This window comes from Poecilia latipinna, unplaced genomic scaffold (genome assembly GCF_001443285.1).
Source record: "Poecilia latipinna isolate Pla-1442-1.1 unplaced genomic scaffold, P_latipinna-1.0 Scaffold96, whole genome shotgun sequence".
NCBI classification, from domain to species: domain Eukaryota; kingdom Metazoa; phylum Chordata; class Actinopteri; order Cyprinodontiformes; family Poeciliidae; genus Poecilia; species Poecilia latipinna.
In genome coordinates this window covers 700,080-720,457 of record NW_015112712.1, presented here as the reverse complement: position 1 = coordinate 720,457, position 20,378 = coordinate 700,080, and the positions used below count along the sequence as shown (strand labels likewise).

The 20,378-nt window shown below is 39.5% G+C and overlaps 1 protein-coding gene across 5 annotated transcripts in view; it reads right to left on the bottom strand.

Moving 5' to 3' along the window:
• The window catches only part of prkar1b (protein kinase, cAMP-dependent, regulatory, type I, beta), a 77,890-nt gene that overhangs the window by 34,270 nt on the left and 23,242 nt on the right, over positions 1-20,378 (bottom strand). For all 5 annotated transcript variants that reach the window (XM_015026004.1, XM_015026032.1, XM_015026011.1 and 2 more), the window contains one exon: positions 17,920-18,011. In XM_015026004.1, coding sequence (XP_014881490.1) covers positions 17,920-18,011 — 92 coding nt within the window. The remainder of the gene's footprint in view (positions 1-17,919; positions 18,012-20,378) is intronic.

Here is a 20,378-nt window from a genome sequence, read left to right as displayed (position 1 = left end):
TAACCCGCAACCAACAAAATACACAAAAAAAAGAGGGAAAAAAAAAAAAAAAATATATATATATATATATATATATGTCAACAGCTGTTACGTGGAGATCTAAGGATGTCCGTGAGTGGTTTGGAAGGGAACGTACCCTGCTGGTATTTATTTATGTGACACAGAATAGAAAACAGACTTAAGAAAGTGGATTTCAGCCAAATACACCCACAGGTAAGGCCAGTGAACTGCAGCTGGTCATTGCCTCAAATACACACACAAATGCACACATGCACCCACTGGAGGAAACACTTACACATGCGCAAAAAAAAAAAAAAAAAAAATCATGCTTGCCCTTTGAAGTGTGGAAACCCAAAATAAAAAGATACACAACCACCATGCAACATGTAAGGAAGTGATAAAATGAATGCAAGCCGTAGGTGCAGCTTTGCATGTCAGCACACTATTAACACACATTGGGACAATAACAACAAACTTGTAGACAGGCATTTTTGATGAAAACGTTCTAAATGGCAGGATGACACAAGAGCTCGAACACTTTGATGGGGATTAGTCAGAGCAACATCTGCAGGACTGCCTCAGTTCTCCTCACATCTGTGACCTCCTGTGGTTGGTGCGACTGCTTGAGCAGAGAGCTTGGGGGCAATCAGTTTCAGGTCTCAGCTAAAGAGACAACTACGCTTTATTTTATTTCATTTTTTTTTTTTTTTAATTGAGAACTGGGCTGGTAACTACAATCAGGTGGCTTTTTCTCATCTGGCCCATTTGAAACTCAACATCACTCAGTATAACATACCTAAGCACCACAAGATTACAGTAAAAACAACATTCTTCATTGTGGATGTTTTGTACTGAGGGAAGAAGAGCCAAAATGATTCATTTTTAAAGTAAAATGAAGTCAGCAGAAGCAACGATGTTCTGGATAAAACCAGGACCATAAATGGCCAGACAAAAGTCATGTTCCCTTTTGTAAGACTGGCAATTAATGACTGGCAAAACCAATCTGGGCGATCGAGAGTATGTCACCAATAAACTCCAAGAGCATCAAAGAAAACCAAACCTGAGTTTAAGTAATTACACTTGACCACCTCTTTCTTTCAATGCCCCGCCTCTCTGCCTCCATTCAGAGTATGCATCAGTGAGTACAACAAAGAAAGTCATGATGGTAATTACTTCCCCCTGTCTCTACCCATCTCTCTATTCTCAGTCACCTTTCTCCCTTCCTATACCCTCTGAACGCCCCCCCTGTTGTTCCCTTTGATTCATTTCTGCCCCACATTTTACTCCCCACTCTTCTTTCCCCCTCTCCATGTGTCCTAGATGAAGTGATTAATCTTGTCCTTTCCGCTACCTGTTGCCCCCGCCTGACCTTATGAAAAGGCAGAGTAACTCAACCAACAACGGAAGCGCTGTTCAGACAGAGACGGACAGAAAGAGAGTGAGGCAAAGACGCCCAGCAAAGAACGGTGATGGCGGAAGTGGGCCTACGAAGTTCATCCCAATCTGCAACCACACACAAGAACACACACAGCTCGTATATTACCAAATTCAAACATACAGTGTGTGCACGACGGCATTAAGGATTAATTAATTAAGAAGTTAAAAATGTGCAAATTGTGAAGCTACTCATGTTGCCAGACCTCATGTTCCAACTTGCACATTACAACAAGTGAGGGACAGGAACATTTTATTTTCGTCCTCCACAATAGCTTATTGTTGTTCTGCAACACTCAGAATATAGTTTTTAGCTCGGGGCATTTCAGTCATTAATGAAGTCTAATCAGGCTTGCTTATTGTGGCTGGATTGCTTGTTGTTGTTCCAGGTTGGCAGTGACAGCCGCCCTCTCTCCTTCACCTCCTACCCCGCCACCCGCCTCCAGTCTCTCTTGCAGCACAGCTGTTTATTTGTTCAGCAGCAAACATCTTATCTTTTACATTTCTGTGTCAACAGACGGCGCTGCCATTATTCCATTAGCACCAAACAGGCTCTTTTGACGCTGCCGCGTGCCGCCCGTTCTTTGGGTTTCTAAATGACCCGCAGAATGTTGACTAAAACAGCCAATCCAGACTCATCAGTCCGTTTGGGTGGAAGAGATTTTGTAATAAGCAGAACAATCAACAGCTTCACCGCGTACTGGGAACTTCCCTGATTTTCAGGCCGTGTCTCAGCTTGGCAGCGACGTGCCACTGGTTTGGCTGTGTTTATGCCATGAGGGCCTGAAGGAGTAATTTTCACTGCCACTGTTGATTCCAATTCATTGTGCTGATTGTGCCGATTCTGCACAATGGCCTTTGTTTTGCCAGCATAAACAATTCCAAGCAAAAGGCGATGGGCTGAGATTTGAGACGTTCCACCGGAGAACGAAGACAAACAAAGCTGTCTAATATACATACTGAACGAAAGCAGTAAAAGAGATGCATCTTTGATTAATGTGGTTTATATGTTCCTGCATGCAGTTTTTTTTCCTCCAACACCTCAGAAAGATAGGAATGTTAAAAAGGCCCGCCTTACTGCACTTTATCCAGAATCAAAAGCTTTCTGCACATTCTCAACAACCTACGTGGCAGCTTACCATGAATAACACACAACTCCATGCAGATTTTTGTTTGGCAGCTGTTGTGATTAGTCAGCAAAACATTTAAGGCTCGACTTAATTCACAAATATGGCCAAGCAAACATAAATTAGACGTCCACTGATAAGTGGAGGTATAAAAATAAAAAAAGTTGTATAGCCTGTGATGGTTAGCTGGAAAACAGCTTTACGAGAGCTGACTAAGAGCTGCAGTTTAATGTCCAGTTTAAATTTGTGCTCACCAAGCCAAAGTTACCCACATGGAACAACCAACTCACACCACCTTCAGCCATGCTGTTTGTGTAGGTGCAATCATTTTGCCTTCTAATTGCATTTTCAGTTATATAACCTTTCGAGTAACCACGTGCAACAACGACCTCGCACGTAGACAGATACCCTTCGACGTCGGCAAAGAGAGAGTGAGACGCTCAGAAAACAGGGAGATGAGAAAGGAATAATTACAAAGCGTTGAAGCATTCTGTGGAAATATTTATGACATAAAAGCCTGTGGCACGCGGTCCTATTCATTCTGGAGACCAACACTAAGAAAGAAAAAAAAAATCATCATGGGGCTACTGCCCCTGGTTTTGTACTGCCATTCAGGACTATGAAAAAAGTGTTACATGGTAAAAACAAAAAATCACAACTGCAGTCCATTTATTAAACAACTGTTTATCAGAATAAAGTTAACAAGAAAATAGGTGCATGGTTATGTTCAGACAAATCTAGGGATTTATCGGTTTGGATTTGCACATTCACACAAGTCTACCTGTGTGAATGCGCAGTGGAGAAGAGGAGAGCGAGCTGTCTTAACACAATAGTTTTCAAAACTAGAGCGAAATGATGTTTAGCGGCACAAGATTTCAGCTAATATAATTTTTCTTCATCAACATAATTTGTAAGGCTGATGGCGTTACCATTTCTTAGGTCTGGGTCTCAGGGCTGTCGGACAGACAAACCCTCATTCAGCACTTCTAACTCATGACTATTAAATACCTAAGTTTGACAAGTATGTTGACAAAATAAGAAGACAGTACCCCTTTATTGTTCTTACTATAAATCCTGAATTTTTTTTAAAAACCGTCTTTCATTCATCCATCTCAAATTCAATGGGCAAGAACACCAGAACTATGACTAGGAGCCTGAAATGATTATTGTTTCCAGATGTAAAATTAATTCATTCAATTACTTGCAAACAGGGATTAGCCAATAGACACAGTTTCACATTATTCATGCGTAAAACTTGTCCTACCATTATTTATAAGACCAAATCTAGTTATTAAAATAAAGCTGACTGAAACTACATATATGGAACAGTTTCTAATACAAAAGTGTCAGAGCAAAAACATAGTTGCAAAGTAGATGACAATATTATAATTTTCTCAGAGTTTAGAAGCCTTACCATATTCTGCACAGTGCAAATTGTAAAGTAAAGATTAACTGGTTTCATAGTTCAATTCCACTGTAATAATCCTATTATTACAGCTTCCATACAGTGGAATAGGCACTATTAATAATAGCTGGTCCTTAAGGTTTAGAGATGGACATTTGTCTTGATAAGGACCAGTAAGACATGGATGGAAAGGATGTCCAGAAAAGAACATGAGAAAAGCCACTTTCACTTTTAAAAATACTTAATTCCCGTGGATTTGGACCTCGACCCTACAAAAACCCTTCTTATTAAATTGCAGCCTGCAAGTCAGTTTAAACAGTGAAATAAACTGCTGCTTTTCTGTCTCATCCCTATAAACAGAGGTTTTAAAAATATTTAAAGATTGTGGTTGAATACAACGAAGGCCAGAGAGCCACACACCTGGCTCTTGTTGTTTTATAGGGATGTAAACTTGAGTGCATCCTGTTGTCTTAAAGTGTGAACATGTGCCTCAGGATGCGTGTGTGGCAAAACCAGAGCACCTGAGGGACGGTGCTTTTCGCCCTTACAAACTGTGTGACCTCTGAACGCCTGGTTAAACCTGATGACAGGCACCGCAATGATCAGACCAACTCGTAGACAAAAAGGCAGTCAGGTACGAAACAAGCTGCATTAGGTTAACATCAATAGGGTTTATTTAGGCGACCCTGGACGTGGACGATAGATGACGGCTGTAAGTGCCAAACTAAGATGAGGGTGATCATAGCACTAATATTCAGAGCAGATTTGGATGTTGTGCTCGTTATTAATGAATCAAGTCCATAAAAGCAATTTAAATATGTGTCATGCTACTCTCATAAACTGCTACAATTTACACCCAAATGTAAACCTACGACTGAGAGCGGAACAAGATCACAGATACACGAGGCTAAAATGTTTTTTTCTCTGGGCTCTCCTGTAGAGATGGGGTGAGAAGCTCGGTCATCCAGCGATGATGCTCGGTCATCCTAACCAGATGCTCGGGCATCTGGTTAGGATGCCCGAGCAATAAATCACCCTTAGATTAAAAAAAAACAAAACAAAGCAAAACAAAAAAAACAACCAGCCAGTGAAGGACATAGCCTCTATTGTCGAGGATTGATGAATCCGTCCAATTGCTTAACCTTACATTCCAAGCAATAAGCAGAGATGAAAAAAAAAAAAGTCAGTTGTGGGTTTGTTTCCATGGCTCAATGTTTAATTTGCAGATGTATGTTTTAAGGATTATATGCCATTTTATTATTTATGTGTAGTTAAATGTTAGTGTAGTTATAAAGTGTTCATTATCGAAATGTTCTTATTCATTACTGACATACGTTTTTTCATTACCACTACGCTCATTTTATGATAATTTATTTAGATTAAACAAAAGAATTATATGATCTTTTTAATTCCTCAATGAAATGGTCAGACTCTTTATATTATGGTTGTGTTGTTTTTTTTTTTTTTTTTTAAATTTAATGATTTAACATAAAATTAGAACCAAAATTGATTTTAAAAATTGTATTCATGTTGCGGTAATGAAATAATTGTTTACATTAAAATAATAAATTTTGTTATTAATGACTATTCATTGTTGGTACCTTCTCCTTTGTGGACACTGAAGTCCTTGGCGTCCAAAAAAAGTGGAAAAAATGTTTTTGTGGTTTCATATTTCTTCATCAAAATTGTGTTATGGTAATTAATTTATTTCCTCAAAGTCAGACTAAAATGTCTAAAAACACCTTTAAAAATATGCATAGAGGTTATAATTTTACATTGAAAAGTAAAATTAGATTCTATTTTATAAAGAAGGTGTGTTTTTGTATGTACACAATGCTATTTTATTTTTGCTATTAGTTGCGTCGTGTTCGTGAGAATCACCAGGTTGCATTGAAGTTCTCAGCAGGCTCTACTGCTTTACGAAAAGGTTTTTTACTTTTTAGCTCCATGAGCTATGAAGAGTGTTCTCCAGTTTTCAGTGAAGTCAGGCACAATAATGGTGTGTGGAAAATATCAGCCAAGCAAGCTGACCAAACAAAGATGTGAGGAATGCGCAGTGTGTTTGGAGAACTGTGACCTGAGTGAAACGACTACACCAGTACAGTTTTATACTGATCTTTATCCTTTGAAAACAGGACAGATTATTTACAGCTTCACAAAAACGAGCATGTTGCAGGATAGCACAGGGGCTCTAATCTGCAGAAGCTGATCAATTAAACCAGCGCAACGACTGGTTGCCATGGGGAATCAGGCGAACGCAGGCATGTGGGAAGATGCTGCTGACCGAGGATTTAAACCAGATTATAGAGCAGGTGGTTCTGCTTATTTCACATAAAGCGCCGTCACCGGTGCTGCTGCTTGATCTTATAACTTTCAAAGCAAAGGTGGGAGTTTTTTTTTTTCTCTTTAAGGACCAAACAAACAAATGTGACTTTGTGCCAAACCTTGCACAATGTAGTTGATAGAAAACTGAGAAATTTTTTTTATCTTCTGGCTACTTTATTTCATACTTTACTTAGCATAAGTTCTTAAGGTTTTCTTTTATCTTTTAACAAAAGAGGCTGTCTGAAAAACAAAAGCAACATATTCTGATTTGTGCTTTATGCATGTTTACTTCCAATTATTTTTTTCTACATAGCATATTAAATGACAAATTACTTGTTACTTCATAATAATGTGAAATGGAGCAGTTTAAGGCTTAAAGTAAAATTAAACTAACTCTAATTTTATAGAAATCTGAAACACTTAAAACAGCTGTCACTGTTTATAGGACAGACTTCCTATTTTTCATATAAAAATGCCAAACTTTTTTAAACTCTGCTTTTGATCCTTCTGAGTTCTTTGTGTTATAAAACAAAAACATTCACCAAGAGTTTACAGCACCTATAAAACAGATGGCGTTTACACATGGTACTAGCGAGACTAGACACTGTATCGAAGGAAGGATGCAAAGGAAGGAGTGAAGGCAGGACACAAGGACAGAAGGAAAGGTGTAAAGAAATAAAGAATGAAGGACATGAGAGAACAACAAGAAAGGATTTGGGCCTAGATATATGAAAGGGAAGAAAAAGGAAGAGCAAAACCAAGGAGGAAAGGAAAAGGGGGAAGACAAAATCAGGCAGACAAATGGAAGAAAATTAAAAAAGGACACATGAGAAGGACAGAAAGAAGAGAGGAAAGACAATGGGGGTAAAAGAGCACAAGAGAGGGAAAGAAAGAAGAAGGGATATGAGAAATTGAGGAAGGAAGGACATAAAAAATGGAAGAATGGCATGAGGCAGGACATAGGCACGGAAGAAAGCAAGGACACAAGGATGGAAAAACACAACAGTTGGAAGTGTATGGTGTGCTAACACACTATATCCTCTTATCTTTTCCATCCTTTTCCATACAGTGTAGAGCTGTTAATACATCAATGACAAAACATTTAACATATTTAATTTCTTTACTAAACGGGTCCCTCTTCGGGTGGGGAGAGCAACTAGTGAATTGTACACTAACTCACTCAGTAGCCTCAAACCTTTGAGCCAAAGTTAAACCAGGAGCCCCAAGATAAAATACCAGACTGAGCACCTTGGACCCTGCAAACCTGCCAATAGCAACCTCAAGAAGGCTAATAGCTGTGTCTTATCACCTTTGGTTGCCTTTCCAGCTTCCCAATGGATGAAAAGCCCTTTTTACATGTGCAGAAAGGGCACAGAAAGAAAGATTTTATGTATCAGCAGAAAACAATATTAACTACATAATTAACTGGCAAATTTTGTAGTTGGTGCCAGATCCAAATTTCATTTGCATCTTATGTTTCTCTTATATAACGTGGTAAATTATCTTAGTAGGTGTATGATGACATAAGTCCAGACTCTGCTCTCTTTTTAATGCATTGTTGCATGTGTCAAGAGCGACAAGCCTGTTTCACATCTCCAATTGTGATCCAGTACACACCACCTGCTGGTGAAGCCATGATGTCAGCCTGCAAGCACAAAAAACATCACAAGCAGGCCCCGTCCTGCTGCCTCTCTTCAGGTTTCCTCTCCCTTTTCTTTCTTTTCTTTTTTTTTATTTGCCACCAAGCTGCCGTGCTGTTGCTTAACTTTACAAGAACTTCTTTTTTCTCTTCTCCTATTTCGGACCTTTCTCCTCATGCTGTCAGTCCGTATCACATTTTCAGCGATCAGGGATTTTCACACTTTCCTAATGCCCCCCACTCTCTGTTGTTGTTTGCCCCAGGGCAGGAAAAAGCGAGCTCTTCCTCCACTTAGAGACAAAAAGGGTCAGGTTGAATCAGGCGCTGACAGGACTAAGCCTCTGCCTCTCTGATGTGTCTGCAGCAGACATGTCACTGCAATGAGGTAAAACAAGAGCGAAAACCTCTTCCTCGCTCATTATGAAGACATCAAGAAAAGCATTATCCTCAAAGCATATAAGTATAATAAGTTTAGTTAAGGTAGAAATAAAATATTAAGTGTACTGAATGCGCCAAGAACTTTATCCCCTTCAATTTTCTCTCTGGTTTGAGAACACACACATTTCCTGACATGTTCCTGAACATCACAAGGAACGCCGCCATCCTGAGGGCAAGTGTTTTTTGTTTTTTTTTGGGTTTTGTTTTTTCAACTCTTCCATCTCCTCCTTACCTGTCATTCTCATCTCACAGAGGACAACACCTACAATGGAATAAGGACTGAAGAAGCAGATCAGAACGCAAATTGGTCTTTGTGGGGAATTAGACCTGCGAGGTGTTTACACAGGTATGTGGCACATTACACATACCTGCTGGAACACATTTACATGCTGGAACTGAGAAGGGAAGAAACAAAGAGGCAATCAAACGTAGACGAGTAAATGAGTAAAATGAGAAGACTGAGGCTAAAGTATCCATGGTTGAAGAGAAATGCAAAGTATTCATACCCAATGGACACTTTTATTCTCAGAAGCCGAGACAAGTTTCAGGATGCTGAAACCGTAGTGAGAGACTCCTGATCTGACCCAGTGGCTGTTTGTTTACAGTAATTGTCCTGCTGGAAGATGAACTTTGATTTGGTTATAAATGTGAGATACAAGCTCCATGAGATGCTCCTTTCTGAAAGGTAATGCACTGAGCGCCTATCGCCTAACTGAAACTCTAGCAGAGTGACACCATTACACCAACGAGTAAGTCATGGGAGAATTAACACACTTTAACAAGGCTGTTGTCTGTGTCTGTGAACTGGAACCTGTCGCTGTAGCATAGACAAAGCAGACGTGATGTATACAATAGGAGGCCATGGGGCAACCCTGGCAGTTTGGTCAGATGCAACGTTGCTCTGTCCCCCAGCTAATGCATGGCGGTCAGTGTGTGGCCTGTTATTTGGGCCTGATTGCGCTACAAAAAACACAGAAGGACTGCAGGAACATCGTGTTCCCATACTGAAGGGAAACATAAGCAGATTTACTCTGGATATTCGTTCAAATGAAATAAAAATGATCACAACTAGCATGAGTGACTCCTACCTATACCGTTCCTTACTCTGGTGCCTCTTAGGACACTGTCTCCTAAGAGGCAAGAGGCAGTTTATCCTCTTGGCTTTTGACTTTTGAGCAATTTTTAAAAGTTGGACTGGGTCTCTAATGGCATGAGCTCAAAATGGTTGAGTCAAATCTACAGTTCTTTTCAAATAAGAAGCTGTGGCAAGACTTGAAAACTGATGTCCATAGACACGTAATTCAACTGAGCTTGTGCTATTTTGCAAAGATAGATGTGAGAATTTCAGTCTCAAGATGGGTAAAGGTGGTAGAGATAAACCAGCCTTGCATGTGTCAAAAAGGAAGAAGTGTGAATAGCTTTGGAGGATACTGCAAGAAAAAAGACAGTATGAATTGGAATGAAATTACTAAACAATTTACAAACATACACAGGAGTATAAAATAATATTTCTGTGCAGTTTTGGGGTGCATTTGGAAAGAATACAAAGGTGTAAAGAGATTCCAAATACGAATACTGCGACACTTCTTACTTGTTTCTGAGGATTTGACACAGAAACTGATGCAGGTGAATGATATGGAGCTAAAGTTCCCAGTAATCTACCTAAATACTTGGTTATGTCTACATGTGTGCACTGGCTGTAATTTAAATACGAGTATGTGTTCAACAGCACACACAGATACAGCTTGGCCAGTACAACCTGCCTTCTGATGACATGTTTACATGTACACCTAATGATTAGTGTGAGCGTTAAGGTGAAGTTGTCTAGACCTGAATCAAAGACGGGACAATCTGGGGGAGGTAAAAACTGCTGGCTTGTTAGCTGTCCGTGCGCTGGACGGTGGTGGGGATGGTGGAGGTTCAGTGAGGCCTGCAGCTCTCCTGCGGTGAGTGACCTCACCGCCTGGCCCCTGGCATTGTGGCAGCAGCACAAAGCCATGCAGGGGACAGGGACAAGGGGCATATACATCAGTATGGGGGGAGGGAATGGGTGAGAGTGGACGCAGACATGAATGAGCAGGAAACAGAGAGAGACAGGGGGAACAGAAACAAGGGAAAGACAGAATGTACTGAATAGTAAAAGAGATGAAAAAGAGGACCACCAGACTTTCAGGGAAAGCACACATAAGAGCACGTGGGAGTAAAGAGGGAGAAAGTTACAAGAAATACAGAAAAGTAGTCAAAAATCCCCTTAGAAATGGCTGCTGTCTGTTTCCTGTGCATCCGATTTACTGCTAGAAAGTGAGAATCTGCAAATTGTCCCCCAACTCGAAGAGAAAGGGCTAAGTCAAAGCCCGAGTTCATCTTGAATAGATGCACTCCTTTTTTCTTTTTTTTACTGTCAATACAACAGATGAAGAATTTCTATGGAGAAATGCTACCTGTTTTATCCATATGTGGCTAAAACACCCTCTAGGGGCAGCTGTAAGGTAACAACAACAGGCATTACCTTTCCTAGAGATTAATGATCCGCTGTCGTAATGATAGCTGATTTGGTTAAATGCTGGGGTATCCGTCTTCCCACCCTCTTTGTAGCTCTGTCTCATCACAGAATAATTCAATAAACGTCTAATAAAGCAACAAACTTGTCCCTCTCTTTTGTTTCATTCATTGGTGCACCCATCGCCAGTACACTAAGGATGTTCCCCGTCAATCTGCACGGCCTAGTGATGAAGGTGCAGAGGTCAGAGTTTAAGGGGCAGGGGTCAACTAATCAGTCACTTCATCAACTCATTACTCAGCTTGTTAATTAGAGGATTAAAGCAGGCAGGATGGAGAAGCAGCACCTCTTCCAAATCCCTCTTCATCACTCTTCATCACTGTACCTTTACTTTAAAGTTTAACATTTGTCTTTATGTACTTCAGAAAAAAAAAAAAAAACTTTATTTCTATAAAGAATTTAATTATTTACGATGTGAAGTATTGCATACATTACATTATATCTCTTGAGCTACAATGACTGAATAACTTCTTCACTTAGTTGGGTTTTTAAATGCAGAAGCATGAAGAATTTGAAGAGTACACATGCAAAAGGCAATGAAAGAGCTTGGACGTCAAAATTTAACACATTCATAAACACGTAAGATGAATGTCAAGTACCAGGAAAATACAAATTGTGAGAATCTGTGGAAAAAAATGTAAGAATTCAACAGGAAAATTTTCATCTTTAAAGAAATGTGCTTGGAATGCACTCTCATGAAGTATGAGCATAGGAAAGTGTTTGGATTTAATCCAAACATCCTGCATGTAGAGGTGAGCGTAACTTTATCAGCCCAGAAACAGCCTTCATACTGTTGCCTGATGCTAAGTGATGTTATTGCAGCAACATTTGCGTAGCAGTGTTGCATATACGCGGTATGCACAATGTGCTAAGGAAAATGCTAAGGAAAATGATGCTGACGCGTTCTTTACCTAAGACAGCATTGTTTCTATTTTTCAACTTCTTGTCCCACGTTTAGTATTTTCTGTCACTTTTAAACTAATTTCCAACGCAGGAAATATCTTAAGGGGAGTAAATGATTTACGCTCATTTAGACCGTAATCCCATCATTACCCAACATTGATCACATCAAAACCCCAAGCTTTCCCATTTCGAAACATATTTACAGTATATAATGGGCGCAGCAACTAGATTGCAATGCTATTTTTAACGCTTGTAGGAGAATTTCCTCATCCAGGCTTAACAGACTGTTTATATGGACACAGAGAACAAGGCTTTAAACGTGTGTTTTATTCCCTAAGAGTGGTTTGTGGTATAGGGGTATTAGAAGACTGCTGACAGGCAGCAGGAGACGACTTGATACGTTTATATGGGTCTTTGTTTTATCACAAGAAAAGCTGGAGATCATCAAGGTGTGTAGAGAAAAGCAAACCAACGCCCCAGAAAACACTATTTATTACCATCAGATGCCTAATTTCATGTCAAAATTTGTACACAGATAAGAAAGTATGTGATATGGACATCAGGATCTATGTTGGCCTCCTCTGACCATTTCAAAGCACATATTTTGAATGAGTTTTAATTTGGGGAAGTGATGAAAAGATAAACTAGCTGGACAACATGGCTACTTATACATCACAGTATAGAACCTGAGGCCTTTCACCTAACTTCATTATCTTCCTGATATCTGAATAGTTTAAAACTTTTATCTGGGGCATTTCCTTATCTTACTGAAACCTAAACACATAAATCAGATATGCAGGTTATGAAACAATTTCCTCTGATAGGATATTTTTTTTGTACACCTCTATCTTTACAGCAGCAGGTGCCTGGACACAATGTGAAATCAGACACCTGCTTTGCAGCTTATCTTGAGAAAATATGTATGTTTGAGAGGGCGTGTCATAATGAGGTCATTCTGGCAGCTAATGGGCAGCAGATAGACTGGCCTTTCCTTCAGCCTGCTGGCAACAACACCCAAACAGATGTTCAGATATAACTGCAGAGACCAAGAACTGTCTGAAAAATGAACAGATTAGCATAGATTCCTCTAATGGTGTGGTGTTTGCTTATTTGCGGCATTTGTCCCTTTTAATTTAAAGTTACTGTAACAATTTAAGTTCTGGTGGAGCTGGTCTGATTCGATCCAGTCAACTAAAAGTTTAGAGAAGCCAAAGTCAACTTGATGCAGCACGTCTGGTCGGAATGTGTCATCGTCGACTTCGCCGGACTGATGTTTCCTGATACATATGTCACTTTTCAACATTTATTATGAGGCGTAGCCATGCCAACGAGAGATTTGTTTACACGTGGGAGCAGCTGGAGGAGCTTTTCAAGGCCAAACTAATGCCTGGAATAATACCAAAATCTTTGACAGTCTGACTTGGAGATGTGACGGATGTAGGGCAGGGGCATAGCAGAGAATAAGAAGGGGAAAGTTTAGCTTTTCTTTCCCTGATAGTCACAGAGGTTGTGTGATGATTGACAAATCAAGAGGACAGAGCAAACACTGTGATATGTAATATTCAGCTTTCAGACAATGTGAAAAGCCAGAAACTGCAGAGCAAGTGTTGGCTGTATTTGATGATCTTTGTACGCTGGATGCAAAAACATTGACTGTGAGTTTCCATTCAGATTGTCCACTGAGCCAGTTCACCTGTTTTTCTCCTCCTGAAGGTGACGTCATCAACCCGGTTGTTGCCAGGCCACAAATAAAACCCCAAAGCATACCTGGAAATCTCTAAAGATTTTAATCAAGCCTCAATCTCTGATACATTTCAACTTTCCTAAGGTTTGTCAACTCATTTCTTAATCATGCTTTTCTATTTCATTTTAGTTTTCCTTTTTTGTCCTTTTCCTCTTTAATTTAAGCAAGAATATGTATTCAATATTCAACATTAATGATTGAAGTACAGTAAAAAAAGATGATGTAAACTTATGACAACAGCAAAGCAAATCTGTATTAGAACCAACTTTATGTATCATTCAAAGATAAAAAAAAATTGAGTGAAATTATCACTGCAAATGCAAAAATATTTTAAACTGGTGATATGGTCATTTCTAATTGAAGAAAGTTGTTCTTCAGGTTCCAGCTGGTTATCACTACCACATATGCTTTAGATGCATCATAATCTACTAATGTTCTGTCATGAAACCTATTAAAATGCAATAAAAACACAAGTGTGTATGATCTTATAAATGAGATGCCTTTGACTGATGGTACTTTTCATCAGAATGCAAGTATCCATGAGTGCTGGTTCCACAAATACATGCACTGTTACAACCCTAGATTAAAAAAAAAAAAAAAAAAAAAACTCAGGTTTTACTTTTATATTCTATTACATTCCTTTCGATCACTATAAACGCCACAAACTGGAACTGGAACCAACGCTGAATAAAAACAGATTAATTAAAAGTCTGCAATGCAGCAACATTTTATTTCCAAGCAGCTGAGGAGGCAATGACTGCACGCACGCATTGGCGCACATGCGGCTGGTGGAGCTCAAAAACTTTGAGGCCATAAAGTTTGACATATGGAATGGCGTGTTAATCAAAGACTCCACACTCCCAGCTGGAGCAGACACACTGGGAAAACATTCTGACATGCTTACTTGAGAATGTTCTTAGTAGTGTGTGTGTGTGCGCGCATGTGGACACATCGCGCGTGTGTGCACAAGTCCCTCATGACATTGTCCTTTGAAGCGATGATGGTATGCGCGCCTGGTTATGTGTGTGAGCTAGTTTCACACTTACACTATAACTATTAGGAAGAAGAATCAAAAAGGTTCCATGCAATGAATGTCAACAAGGCGAACTTTGTGAAACAGACGTTAATGGTCATGTTCTAAAAATGTGTTCATCCTTTGGAACAATGATCTTCTGTGTAACTCTGTGCTGTGGTAATACAATTCGTTAGACCTAACGTAAAACTAAAGTTTCAACTTTACCTAGCCAAGAAAAGTACCATCGCACACAGTGAAAATAACATGTTATCTAAAAGTCTTAGTCATAATACCAAAAAGAAAAACCAGTTGAAGTGACAAAATGATTTCATAAGGAAGCAATTCTGGCTGTCCTGTAAAACACGGTGATTAAAATAAATGCTTAGGTTGCTTGCATTGTCCCCAAATTCCTAGAAAGGCAGATAAGTAAGTTGAGAAGATAAAATGGCTTATGAATGACAGACATGGTGAGCTGGGGTAGTACAGCAAGAAGAAACAAAGCCACATAAAAAGAAATGAAAGCAGAAGAAGAGCTCTGCAGACGGCAGAGAAACAAAGAGGCCTTCATTGTTTCTAATCTCGCTCACTACTGAAAGGGATGATAGGATAATATGTTTGCTAATGGGGGAACAAATCTTTGGCGCTCAGCTTACATAACTGCTGACTGACTAATCATACATGCTGCCTGAAACACACACGACTGTCAGTCAGAACATTTCTCCCTTTGTGTGAGGTATGCTGTATAAAGAGACAAATAATCGTTTTGTTCTCACTATCTGACATTAAATCAGACTAAACTTTTCCTGTTTTACATTGGTAATAATTATGACAATTACTTCTTTTTGCTAAATGGCAGAATAATGAGGGTGAGAGTAGAGAAAACTGCTTAATTTCAGAAGTTTACATAAACTGACTATGTATTGTACATATGGCTCAAATTCACTCAAAAGGTTTAAACTTATTGTTATTAGAAGACTACAAAGCCAAAAATTGTTTGAAGGGATGGTAACATTAACTTGAGTAGACTTCCTAAGTATTCTGGTATTTAGCAAATATTAATAATTATGGTAATTCTATCCTGGCACATGAAAAGTTTGGTCTGATTTTAATGTCCAGCACAGGAAAAAAAAAAAAAAAGTACAATTCTATTTAGTGTGCATATATATCTGGTTTCAAATGTACCAAGTTAAAAGTATTTACAGACTATAAATACATATAACTATATTGCCTAATGTACCAACTGATCTTCAGAAGATGACATTTTAATCATGTACAAGTATTGTGATGTTAAATACAAGCTAATACCAGAAGTAATTGTCAACTGTCACTAACTTCTCACACACTAGCACCAGATCTGCAAGAACATCTGACAAGCCAAAGAGCCAGCTGCTTGCAGTCTGAGAGGAGAGCAGAAATGAAAGGGTAGGAGGCTGAGAGGCGGCTCCATCTGCTGATCTGCGTCAGTCAGAGGCAGCACTGGCACATCTTGAGAAAGTCAACGTCCCTTACTCTCCGACTTCCCCAGTGCTTTACAGCAGATGGCATCAACTTATTCTTTAATTTGAAGATTGTTCTGCTTCTCTCTTGTGGTTTGCTGTAACTGTGATTTTAAATTACGGCAGATTATCAAAACTGTGCACCTTGGTAACATGTTATACAAAACTCCGCCTTTCAATTCTGTTATATTCTCGGATTCTAAGCCGACTGATTCATGTCGACAGGAACTCTGGGTTTATTTGTGCAACTTTGCATTTGTCCAAGTCTACACTTTTGAGCATAACTGGTTCAAGTCGACAGTAAATGTATGAAAACCTCAAAGTCATAAAATATCATGGCTACAAGTGAAACAAAAAATAGAAAGGACAACAAAACAAAGACTAAAAGTAAGTTGCCAACTTGCTCCTTCATAAGTTATTATTGTAAAAAGATAATTTGCTTGGGAAAACCAGTTTAATTCTCTCCATGGGCAACCCTAAGTTTTGTTTCCAGAGTTAGCTGATGTCTTCAAATACATTAATATAATTTTAATTATAATTTTTGTCAAATAGTACCTGTGTAAGATGTTATATCTCATGGCCACTTGATCAAAACTGCAGAACAATCAAATAAATTTATTTAGCCATTTTCCATCTGTGTGTCCGATAGATCGATCCATCGATCCATCAATCCATGTCGCAGGAGAAATCGTACCTTTTACCATTCATCAGTTATTTTCGTTTCCCAGCATTCCCCTGTAGTTTCTTTCCAGTGGTTTACATGTTTTGATATAGATATTACATTGTACTAATAGAACATCAGTATGATTCCAGAACTCACGAGCTGCTTCAGAACAAGAAAGCGGACCCAAAAATCCTACTGCATGTTTACCCAAAACTTTCAAAAGGAATTCCTGTATGAATGATATTAATGGTATATGCTAACTATGCCTTTCAGAGAAAGCAAACAAGACGGCCAGTCAAATAAAATCTATTTCTTGCATGGCTTCATGAGATGATGTCAACTGCATTACATGGCTTGGCATTGCAAACAGCTTTGAGTATATTAAAACCTGATGCCTTATCGTCTTTTGCTAGGTATTTTTCTTGTGGGCCCGCAATCTGCCATGTCAAGCACTCAACAGCGTAGTTTTTGAAACTGTCCGGACTCATCGCATGTTGCAGACCAGTCGAGGCTCCTTCAGAGGCAGTGACAGGCAATCAGAGGCACGCTTGCCAACGCCAAGGGAGCATTGAAGACTGTCAGCTGATGAAAGAAAGGAAAAACTGTGTTTTGGGTTTGGTCCGTGTGGGCTCTAGCCAACAGGAAAGCGCCAGTGTTTTCCTCTCCATGGGGCATAATGGATTCTCTCCGCCAATGAAACCCTATTCCAGCTGGGACAGATGTAAGCATGATGAGAAGACGGCTAAAGAGAGGAGGGACATGAAAGAATACAAGCAGATGGTGAAGAAGGGAGGGATTGGTGAGGCTTGCCAGCTTTATGTTAAAAAACAAATGGGAATAATTCTTGGTTTCCAACTAGCCTCTAGACCACTGCTATATCAGTGTATGCAACATGATCATGTTGCCCAGAGAGGTTACTATATCAACCAAAAACATAATGCAATACAAGCAGACAGGCCCCTGCCCCAATCATCAGTGTATCACTTCCTTGGCTAATTCTGGCAATGCCCAGCTCCTCGGCTTGAGTCTTCAACATTCAAGCAGCATTGACAGGCAGTGGTCACAAGGTTATAACAATGGCACTCATATATATTTAAAAGAAAGTCAAAGTTTTGTCCATCAAAACTGATTCAAAGTTGGCGTACACTGGGCTAAGAAAGACTTTGTACCTTCTCTCATTGTCATCCAAGTGAGCAAACAGCACATTCTTTGAGATAGCCTTGGCCAAGGCAGTCATAGTCTTGTAGTCCTTAGGAATCACCTGTATAGACAAAGACATAATTACAGTTAAGTGGGCAACAACAACAAAGCACAGGTGGAACCATGAAACAAACTAGGGCAAACCAACTTCAAAAGCTGACCAAGATGAGTAATTAAAGAGCAGCACATTGGCAAACCCTAAAAGACATATCCCACACATGCATCTGAGTATTTTTGGGAATGCCCATCTGCTCTGCCATAACACTAAAATGTCACAGATCTTAAAAAAAAAAAAAAAAAAAATCAAGAGACCTGAAATCATTCATAAAGCATGCATTTTTTTTTGTCCCAGACTGCAGTACATGTTCAAGCAAACGGGGGGAACGGCAACATCTGAAGCCACAACAAAGCAGCTGAACACAGAGGTCTGTGTTTATGGTATCTAACATACATGCCAATTAGAAAAATTCTATAGAGAACACAAATAATACTGAAAACATAAAGAGGAAGAAAGTTTTACAAACCCAGTATCTTTTTAAGAGACCAAAGAGATGTAGACTAGTGTGTAAGTATGTGTATTTGCCTTTCATTCTAGGAAAGAGGAGGGGTTAGGCTGTAATTAAGTTAAGGCAACAGATGTCTCCACATGAAGACAACCACACTGCACAGTGTACAATATGCACACAAGTGCACACACAGCCACATCACACACAAATGAAGGAATACTACATTTGTATCATCTGTAGGACTACAAATATGACTATACAGCAGCCAGAAAGAGAATGATGCTGGTCAATGATGGAGACTGAATTGAGGAGGGACACACATTTTTAGGTTGGATTTTATATGCAGGAGATTATTAATTATGAGGATGCTGGGGTTGTAGATTTCCAGGACAAGGCTTTTGCTCACCAAGATACATAGTTTTCCGACCAAAAGTGGCATCCACAGAACTCTCTGCGGCAATCAGCAGTGAACCTCTCGTGTTACGTGCAGTAGAAGAAATAAGACTGAGGCGGAGTTTTTTTTTTTTTTTTGTAACTGTGTGAAGCCTTGATGATGCATATCTCTTGCTTAAACTAGCAATAGAGCTTCCCCTGCTAATGATAAAGAGAGGGAGAGAAACAACAAGGCAGGATATAAATATATAATTGCAATGAGCCAAAAAGCACTGTTTTACTGACTAAATCATCCCTGTTCTGGCATATTTTATTAGATGTGATAAATCCTGTGTTTAGTGACTGTGAAAGGATGTTCCACCACAGTCAATGTTCCACCATTTTTATCTTTGGCCACAGCAAAGTGCTGTGTGTTGAAAGCAGTATTCATTTTATACTGCTGCATAGTGCACGCAATGCAAATGAAAGACTTTCTGGGTGCAGAGCCACGTGGAGCCACTTGTGGTCTGAAAACTTCCCTAGTTCACAGAAGAAAAGCTCCTTTCTAGAGCCACTTGTGTCCTCTGCATTAACAGTGTTAGTTTTTGTGATGCAGCCTGAGGCCCCCAGTGGACATCGCTACAGAGGATACCTGTAGAACTTGTAGCAGAAGAAGAATCTGGAGGATGTACATTTCTAATTTAAACATTAGCTGGAATGTGTGTTTATTTGAGCTAATGTTGGATTAGCTTTTCTCTTTTGTTCTGTCTAAGTGGACTGAATCACTTCCATTTAATTGGCTGATTTCCTATTTGTGTAAATAGACACTTTCAACAAGTGTAGCCAATATAGTGGCTGGTGTATGTACATCGCATCCATGTGTGTGCAGGTAGAAACCAATAAGGTTTAAAACTCTAGTCTGCTGCTGTTCCTGCTTGGTGAGCACCTTGTGCCCTCCCAGCGACAGCTCTATTTTATAAAAACCTACAACAAAAGTTTTTTTGTTTCTTTTTTCCTCATCAGAAATGTTCAACACATTTTGGTTTTAGCAATGAGACACGCAGTCTGAGCTGTTCAGTCTCAAACCCCGACTGAGTGGAATCTCTGCATTTTAAGACAGTCCGCTTTTTATGGCAAAACCATTTTAATCAGATGAGCAGAGTTGCTGATTGTTAAAAACCAACATGGAGTTTCACACTGGATCTGGCTTCGTGTTCTAATTTGATTTTGATTAACTTTCCTCTGATGGGCTTGTTGTGTAAGTTAAAGACACGCAATAAATTGTCCATAAAATGCCACTGATGTGGCTTTGTGTATTGTGTGTTGAGGTATACATTTGTGAGAATGTGAGTCTATAAATGGGAGGAGAGAGGCGTAGAAAATACGCTAGCTGAAGATAAAGGCGGGGCTTTCACAGCAGCACATGCTGTGCCAGCAAGACACCTTAGACCGAGAACTGCTAATGTATGTTAGCGCAGACGCATACCTCTCTATGTCTCATACACACACACACACACACACACACACACACACACACACACACACACACA